General features: G+C 48.2%; 1 protein-coding gene across 1 annotated transcript; it reads left to right on the plus strand.

Moving 5' to 3' along the window:
* The first annotated feature begins 1,291 nt into the window (after positions 1-1,291).
* Positions 1,292-3,745, plus strand: ID2 (inhibitor of DNA binding 2). The gene is made up of 3 exons (XM_011365109.1): positions 1,292-1,821; positions 2,145-2,208; positions 2,994-3,745. The coding sequence occupies exons 1-2, from the start codon at positions 1,474-1,476 to the stop codon at positions 2,199-2,201; spliced, it is 405 nt and encodes a 134-aa protein (XP_011363411.1). The 5' UTR covers positions 1,292-1,473; the 3' UTR covers positions 2,202-2,208; positions 2,994-3,745.
* Positions 3,746-9,481: the final 5,736 nt, after the last annotated feature.

The raw sequence follows: 9,481 nt of genomic DNA on the forward strand, positions 1-9,481 counted from the left end.
TTTTTTTTTTTTTTTTTTTTAATGCACAGGAGATGAAGACTGGGACAAAAAATAAGATACTTTAAAAAATTCTATTTTCTCAGACTTTCCAGTTGATTGTATTCTAGAGAAGTATGATTTTCAAAACACAACAACTAATTTACTGTGGTCTTCGGTTAAACTGAAATTGTGTGAATTAACTGAAAAGTATTTGAGTAAATAGCAGCAAACTTCTTTTTTAATTTAGACTGCAGGAATGAGTTCTTAAAGATTAAAAAAAACAACAACAAAGAAAAAAAACTGAAGCTGCATCTAGCACTACTGCTCAAAAGATTGATACACGACAAAATTTTTCTGTTTAAATAGTGTGAAAGTGTCAGTCAATGGCTTGGGCCACCTGCCTGTCACAAAGCTTTAAAAATACTATAGGTGCTGGAATGAGACACCCGAAATCACGATTTGTGCATAATTAATCACATCGCTTTGCCACCTACCCTGCAGGGCACAGACCCCAGCCTTCAGGGCAGTGTACACAGCTTCAAGATGCAAATTCTCCTAATGACTTCCGATTAGTAGGATCATTATAATAGTTCTGCCTTGTTCTAGAACAGGAACCCTGCAAGCGTCCTGCCTCTCAGAGCTCCTTAGCGATCAGCACGGCTTCCAATAAGTATGCACTCATTTTACTGAGTTTACAATAACGCCTCCCGCGTTGCTCCGGGTTGCAAGATCCCACACTAAACCTGTCATTGAATGCGCGCGTAGGTGTTGCCTTTTTTTTTTTTTTTCACGTAGCTTTTCCTTCTCTTAAGAGACCGCACTCTCTACAAACGTCACATGTCAATGGCAAACTTATTTGCGTTTTCACTTTCTGCAGAAATGCTTTCTATCTCGATGACATTCCCTGGGTCGCAGTGAACTGTGGCTTTCCCTCTAACGTGAAGAACTTGCCCCATCGCTGCGATTTTGGGACTGCTGAAAGCTCCAAGGTGTCGGAGCACACCCTAGGGCGAGGGTCCTGCCTGGCAGTTGGATTCAGAATTAAGATGCACATTTAAATTCCCGGGGTCCCCCTCCCCCACCCTTTCACTCTCCTCCCGCTCCCCTTCACTCCTCCCTTCCCCTCGTCCCCCCCTTCCCCCTCCCGCCCCGCGCTTACTGTACTCTATTTACCACCCCAGCTGGGCTCGCGCCCGCCCCGCCCACCCCGCGGGGATTGGCTGCGAACGCGGAAGAACTGAGCGCTGGCTCCTCGCCCTCGCCTGCCAATGGGGCGCCCGCCCGGCCTGATGGACGCGCCACCTCCACCAATGGGAACGCAGGGAAGCCGGTTCGTGTGGCCCCGGCGAATGCCGATAAAAGCCGCCCCGCCGCGCTCCCGGCTTCATTCTGAACCCATCCTGGTGCCCAGCGGTGGAAGCTCCGTAGGCGGCGGCGGCCTGAGCTCCAGGGCAGCCCGCTCCCTCCCGGTCTCTCCTTCCTCTCGCGGTCAGCATGAAAGCCTTCAGTCCAGTAAGGTCCGTTAGGAAAAACAGCCTTTCGGACCACAGCCTGGGCATCTCCCGGAGCAAAACCCCGGTGGACGACCCGATGAGCCTGCTGTACAACATGAACGACTGCTACTCCAAGCTCAAGGAGCTGGTGCCGAGCATCCCCCAGAACAAGAAGGTGAGCAAGATGGAAATCCTGCAGCACGTCATCGACTACATTTTGGACCTGCAGCTCGCCCTGGACTCGCACCCCACTATCGTCACCCTGCACCACCAGCGACCCGGGCAGAGCCAGGCGTCCAGGACGCCGCTCACCACCCTGAACACGGACATCAGCATCCTGTCCTTGCAGGTAAGAGCCGCTCTCGGGGCCACGTTCGCTGCCGCGCACCCCGGCGATCGCCTGGGCTGCCACGAGCAGACCCATTGTCGAGACGGCTGCGGTCGGTGACTTACAGAGGAGCTAATTAACTTTATTTTTCTTCAAATCTGCTGTAGATTGAGCCGCGCGTGAAATTGCTTATAAGTTGTGACGTTAGTGTGTCTGTCTGTGATCTGAACTGTGGCGTGAACGTGCTTAGTGGAACTTAGCGTTGCGCGGACGACTTTTGAGAGAGGTGCGCTGTCCCCGCGCGATCGTCTAACACGGTGCCTTTTATCCCCTTTCTCCCGCAGGCTTCCGAATTCCCTTCCGAGTTAATGTCAAATGACAGCAAAGCGCTCTGTGGCTGAATCAATGGTGAGTGTTTGCTTGTGGCTCCCGGTGGTTAAACTGCCCCTTGGAGTGTGTGCGCGGGCTCGTGTGTGTCTTTTCGTGTGTGCAGGTATTTCGGTTTAATAAACGAACGTGTACCTCAGTGTATGGCAGGTAGCACTTGGCTTACGTGCGCCAGACAGCGAAGGGGCTTCCAGCTCTGGTTACTCAAGATCACACGTCATTTTCCTTTAAAAAGAAAAAAGAGAAAGATGCCCATAAGTTCCTACGAGGTTGGCCGGGGAAAGTGTGTTGCTTCTGTCGAATGTAATGCCCTGGCCGCTTTCTGGTGTGGCTCTGGTACTACGAGGTACTAACCTCCGTGTAATTAATCTTATCGCCACAAATTCCACAGGGATCCTCCTTCCCCGAAACTGTAACCCTCTGGGATCCGGCGGGGCGAGCGTTGCGACCCTGTGCCTCAGCCCCTGTGATGTGGGATTCCGACTTCCCTATCTGTTAACTAAAGGGCTGTTTTCAATCAAATAATCCTCACAAGAAGCAGACTGGCGCCTGTGAGCGCTGCTGCTGGGGATCCAAGTAAGAGATTGCGTCGGGAAGTTTTTCCCTGGAGCCTCTGCTATTTTAATGTTTAATGTGCGCTGTCGAGGCCGACTGTGTGTGTTGCATCTGGACGCCAGGGTTTGCCCAATCTTTTGAGTGTTTGGTTAAATGTTAAAACTGGCTTCCTCTGGCGCCGGGCTGCCCGCCTCTGCCCTTAGGTTATGTTCTCCTAACTTAACTTGCCTTTCTCTCTCGATCTTTTGCAGGTGTTTGTGACTTTTTTTTTTTTCTTTGCACAATAACAACAAATCCACGGGAACTTATTTTTCAACCATTTCACAAGGAAGACAGCAAGTTGAATGGACCTTTTTAAAAAATGGAAGCAAAACTAAGAAGGATCAGATCATCTTCCCCAGAGTGTTTCTGACCTGGACTGTGATATTAGTTATTTATGAAAAAGACTTTTAATGCCCTTTCTGCAGTTGGAAGGTTTCTTTATATACTATTCCCACCATGGGGAGCGAAAACGTTAAAATCACAAGGAATTGCCCAATTTAAGCAGACTTTGCCTTTTTTCAAAGGTGGAGCGTGAATACCAGAAGGATCCAGTATTCAGTTACTTAAATGAAGTCTTTTGGTCAGAAATTACCTTTTGACGCAAGCCTACTGAATGCTGTGTATATATTTATATATAAATATATATATATATATATTGAGTGAAACCTTGTGAACTCTTTAATTAGAGTTTTCTTGTATAGTGGCAGAGATGTATATTTCTGCATACAAAGTGTAATGATGTACTTATTCATGCTAAACTTTTTATAAAAGTTTAGTTGTAAACTTAACCCTTTTATACAAAATAAATCAAGTGTGTTTATTGAATGGTGATTGCCTGCTTTATTTCAGAGGACCAGTGCTTTGATTTTTATTAATGCTATGTTATAACTGAACCCAAGTCAATACAAGTTCAAATTTATGTAGACTGTATAAGATTATAATAAAACATGTCTGAAGTCAACACCTGAATTCTGAATGATTTTTCAGATCGCTCTCTCCCTCACTTGTCTCTCTCCATTTCTTTTAACCCTGTCTTGGTCCCTCTAAGCCTTGGAGGTTGTGTGCAGACAGTCTTATCAGACGTGTGGGCAGGGCCGGGAAGATTATAAACAGAAGTTTCCCTGAGTCCATCAGGGACAATTAGGTCTGTGCCTTGCCGCTCAGTTTTAAATCAAGAAGGAGCAGCCGTGGCCTTGACTCCTAGGAGTTAGCTCATTCAAAACGTGGAGTCTAGGAAGCACTACCTGCATGAGCAGGTGCTTAAAACACTTCTGGAGTAAATGAAACTTGAGAAACGGGCTCCATAGAATTCACATAAGATTTAGGGGAAGGGCAAAGAGACCCTTCTCCGTGTCACACTTTGCTTCTAGTGACTGCCCATCGGACTTAAGCTGTGCTAGGGCCCTGAGCGCTCAGCCTGGCAGCCTCCCCTGCATCTCCTCCACCTGTAGGTCCGCCGGCCTCAGGGAGACAGGGCTTGGGCCCGGCCCACTTTCCAGCACATTAAAGCACCCTTCACCCTTGACTGCGCCCTTGCCCTGCCCAAGGAAGGACAACAGGGCGGGAGAGGAGAAAGGCCTTTCAAGTTACAGGAAAATAGCAACGGGCACCGCAGCAATATTTAGGTCCTGCTTTAAAATGCATAGCTAACACGTAAGTCTTGAAAATTCACATGCATACGTATATTCTCATGTTGGAAAGATGGCTTCTCTAGGTGTGGGAGGTTCTGGAAGGCCGGTCAGCGTGTGTGGGTCCTGGACAAGGAAGCAGGGAGGGCAGGCGGGCGGGATAGGTGTCTCACCTGGGGCCGCCCGCCCAGCAGGTGTTTGGGAGGCGCCACCGCGTCTGCCCTGGCGGCGGCGGGGCTTCCGGCCGTGACGCGGGATCCATCACGAGAGCGCGGGGCGGGGGTGGTCGGCGGCCGAGGCTCTCCGCGGACCTCGCCGGCGCCCGCGCGCCCTGCGGTCGCGGCCGAGACCCTCTTTCCTCGGGGCAGCCGGCCGGGGCACCCCCGGACCCCAGGTTCGCCCAGCACAACATGCTCGCCCGGAAGCCGTCCGCGCCCGCGGGTGACCACATGCTTTGAACCGGCCGTCGCTGTCGTTAATAATCATAACCCCCGGGAAGCGGGCTCTGGCTGCCACACCTGGGTCGCGAGCGTCATTCCCGATGCAGGCCGCCCTTCAGATCTGTCACCTGGCACCCAGCCGCCTGTCGTCAGCCCACCCAGCGCCCTGCACCGGGCTGGGCCCCAGTGGGGACGGGGGGCGGGAAAACGCGAGGACCTGTCGCTGCCCCCATCCCCACCGGTCCTTTCGTCCGAGGACGACGGGCGGGGCCACAGACACCGGCCCCCGATCGCCCCCAGCCTCAGTGACCAGCGCATGGTCGGCTCGGAGGGGCGAGGGACCTGAGCCGGACGGAGGGCCCCTTGGCTTTTCCCGGGAAGCCGTGCGCGCGGGGCCGGGCCCTCTCGAGCACCTGCACGGTCGCTGGGAACCGGACCGCTTGCAGCATTTCGACGAGGGCCCAGAGTAGCAACAGCGTCGAGGAAAAGCGGCACCTTTCGGAGGGGACTTTTCACAGCGGAGCGGGACGGCCTTCGGGGGTGGCCGGTGGAGGCCGGGCGCCACCTGCTGTCTGGAGCGAGGAAGGCGGCTCGCGAGCAGGGGTCCTCCAGGGCCCGGGGCTTGGAGGCTTGGGACCTGGGGAACAACCAGCCGGAGCATCAGGGGAGAAGACGCTTGGGACATACAGCCTTCTGGAAATGAATGATGCCATTATGAGCGATTACCCCTCGAGCATGTGTACAGTTGTTTCTACATGTGAATCTTATCTCATCTTTACTACTTTATAACTTAGATAGGGTCCCCTTTGGCAAACTAGTATCCACCACCAAGTCTAGGCTGGGTACCGTCCTGGATTTCATAAATGCATCAGATATGATCTCCAGCCTCAAACAGATTATTATTAGATTATGGGGGGAAAAAATGACTTGTGAACGCAAATAAAAGCCAGAACATTTTCCCTTCTCTTTAAGGTTTTGTTTAATTACAAATTTTTTGAGGACGTGGTTCCATAGTGTAGCGGTTAGCGCGTCTGCTTTACACACAGAAGGTCCTGGGTTCATGTCCCAGTGGAGCCATGGTCCAGGGTCTATGGCCATGCCACCCTGCACAAGGCCAATGTCTGACCTCAGAAGCTAAGCAGGTTCAGGCCTGGTTAGTACTTGGATGGGAGACCACCTAGGAAGACCAGGCCCTCTAGGCATAAATAATAAGAAGAAAATGTTTTTGAGCTGCTTAATAGTATTAACCGACATCATGTTCAAGGATCAGAGATGAGGGTGGGCATCCTTGTATTATTCCAGGTCCTAATGAGGACAGGTCAAACTCTCCATTATGCATGACCTAGCTCTAGGAATTTGTTGGAATATATAGTCTTTCAATTTTGGGAAGAATCTTTCGATCGTTAGGGAGATTTTTGGCCCACTAACCTCAAACGATAAATGTGCAGGTTAGTTTACATTTCATTTTAGCTCTCAGCGACATGGATCGATCCTCGGAGGGAGACAGACACGCAGTCTCTCCATTCTAAGAAACTGGGCCCAGAGATGTGAAGCGAGTGACCGAGGGCACGCAGCAGTCAGTGGACAGACAAGCTAGGTCCAGAGAGACAGAACTTCTGATTAGAGCACAAGGATACAGAGCTCGCGAGGGGCGACGACCACCAGCCCGAGACTGCAAAGATGTCGGGGAACTCTGCCAGGAGCCTGGAGCGAGGACTGAAGAGCAGAGTGACGAGCGTGTGCATTCTGTGACCGTCCTGAGTGAGGCTGCCACTCTCGGCGAGTTAGGGGCAGGCACCCAACAAGACCTGGAGCGGGACGTTGGAACCGAGACCGCCATGCGGAACGCTCGAAGGCCCACCATCTCAGTGAAAGCACAGACTGGAAAAAAATCACTCACTCGCCCAGGAAGGCCATAGGAAGCCTGTCTGTTGGCCTGAGCTCAGGATGAGAGAGAAATGTCTTCCTTGCAAATGCATAGCTGTGGATCTGCCCTCAGAGCAAATGGAGGTGCAAATATCGCTACCCAGTTGGTGTGAGAAATTCTAAAGCTGGTAAATGAACATACGAATGGTTCCTGATGGGCGATATCCCCAGAGCATTTGACAGTAACAAATGCAGAACCTCTCTGGAGAGAGAAGCCCTCAATACAGACCACACAAAATTCACACATTTAACAGCTTCCTTAAAGAAAGTTTAAAACTTAAAAAGTTTTTTAAACTACTGAAAATCAATTTGCCCTCAGAGAAGGTATCAGTAGAGACATGAAAAGATTAGAAACCAAAGAACCATAAAGGCTATCGAGTAAGGCTGACCAAAATGACTGAAAGAAATCCAAGAGCTAATTGAAAACATAAATTCACGAGATGTAGTTATTGAAATTGGAAACTCAAAGAAAAGGTTAAAACCCAGACTGGAAACTAATGGAGCATTTTTACACACTGACAACGAACAACCTGAAAAGGAAATTAAGAAGACAATTCCAGTAACAATAGCGTCAAAAACAATACTTGGGAATTACCTTAACCAAAGGAGGTGAAAGGCTTGCACAACGAAAACTACAAAACACTGCTGAAATAAATTTAAAAAGACATAAACAAGCAGAAAGACATTCCGTGCTCATGAATTGCAGAACTTAATATTGTTAAAATATCAATACCACCGAAAGCGACCTACAGAGCCAATGCAATGCCTGTCAAATCCCAATGATTTTTTTTTTTTTTGCAGAAATAGAAAAATCTATCCTAAAATTTATATAGAATCTTAAGGGACCCCAAAGAGTTAAAACATTCTCGAAAAAGAAAGTTTGAGAACATACACTTCCTGATTTCAAAAGTTACTAGAGAGCTACATTAATCAAAGCAGCGTGATCCTAGCACGGAGTCAGATATATTAACCAGTGGAATAGACTACAGAGCCCAGAGATAAACCCTCCGTATGTGGTTAGTGATTTTCAACAAGGATGCCAAGACCATTCAGTAGAGAAAGGACAGTCTTTTCAACAAAAGGTGCTGAGAAACCAGATATTCACATGCAAACAAATGAAGTTGAACACTTACCTAATACCGTTCATGACACTTAACTCAAAATGCATCAAAGACCCCAAGAGAAGAGCTAAAACTATAAAACTCTTAGAAGAAAACACATGGCATAAGGTTCACGACATGGGATTTGGAAATGATTTCTTGGATATGACACCAAAGACACAGGCAACAAAAATAAAAAGAGACAGATTGGACTTCATGACAATTTAAAACTGTGCATCGATGGACACTATTGACAGAGTGAAAAGGCAGTCTATGGAATGAGAGGAAGTATTTGCAAACCATATGCCTGATGAGGGATTAATATTCAGAGTATATAGAAGACTCCTAAAACTCAACAAAACAAATAACCCGATTTAAAAATAGGCAAAGTACCTGACTATGTATTTTTCCAAAAAAAAGATAATTGAGTGGCCAATAAAACATGAAAAGATGATCACCATCACTAATCATTAGAAAAATGTGAATCAAAACCACAATAAGATATCACTTTCCAGCCATCAGGATGGTTATTATAAAAATGAAAGAAAGGAGGAGAAATTGGAATTCTTGTACACCTTAAGCGAAAATGTAAAATGATACAGCCACTGTGGAAAACAGGATAGCTGCTCCACAAAAAATTTAAAAATAGAATTAGCATATGTCCCAGCAATTCCACTGTGGGTACATACCCAAGAGAATTGAAGCAGGGTCTCAAAGAGACATCCGTGCACCCGCGTTCACAGCAGCATTATTCATAATAGCCGAACGTGGACACGACCCCGGTGTCCACCAACAGGAACGAATAAGCAAAACATGGTCTATACACACCATGGAATATCATTTATCCTTAAGAAGGAAGTTCTGACACATGCTCTAACACGGGTGAACACTGAGGACATTATGCTAAGTGAAACAAGCCAGTTACAGAAACACGAATGTGGAGGATTCCGCTTACATGCAGTAAGTACCTCGAGTAGTCAGAATCATTGTGACCAAAAGCAGAAGGGGGAGTGTCAAGAGCCGGGGAGGGGACAACGGGAGGTAGCGCTGAGCAGGTGTGAAGTTTCAGTTCTGCAAGGAGACAGAGATCTGGAGATGGACGGTGGGGTGGCTGCACCACAGTACGATGTACTTCGTACCACCGAACTGTGCACTTAAAAATAGTGACGAGGATAAATTTTCTGTTATGTGTATTTTACAACATCAACAAAAAAGTGTTTCAGCTACTAGAGAGGGAATTAATGAACTGGCTGATGGATCTGAAGAAATAACTCAGAATACAGCACAGAGAGCTAAAGATACCACAGACGTGAAGCCGAGGCGAAGACACAGGATGGAAGGAGACTGTCCGACGCCCAAGGCGGACTTTCCTGGCGGCCATGGGAACGGGGGGAGGAGGGGCGGGAGCGGATCGCAGTAAGCGAGCAACTTAACCTTGAACATCAGACAAGCCTTTAGTCACGTTAACGTGCCACACCTATACAAGTCCTAATAATTGAGAAGAAAAAGTCTAATAACACAAGGCAAAGAATTCACAGATAAAGTAATACAATGGCCTTTAAACATACAAAAATAGGATCAATTTCATTCATAAACTTCTAGT

This window comes from Pteropus vampyrus, unplaced genomic scaffold, assembly GCF_000151845.1.
Source record: "Pteropus vampyrus isolate Shadow unplaced genomic scaffold, Pvam_2.0 Scaffold105, whole genome shotgun sequence".
In the NCBI taxonomy this organism is placed as follows: Eukaryota; Metazoa; Chordata; class Mammalia; order Chiroptera; family Pteropodidae; genus Pteropus; species Pteropus vampyrus.

Bases quoted from the DNA above. Each gene is read 5' to 3' on its own strand.
- ID2 (XM_011365109.1), top strand. From the start codon at position 1,474: ATGAAAGCCTTCAGTCCAGTAAGGTCCGTTAGGAAAAACAGCCTTTCG. The intron at 1,822-2,144 runs GTAAGAGCCGCT...TTTCTCCCGCAG, and splicing joins TCAGCATCCTGTCCTTGCAG to GCTTCCGAATTCCCTTCCGA.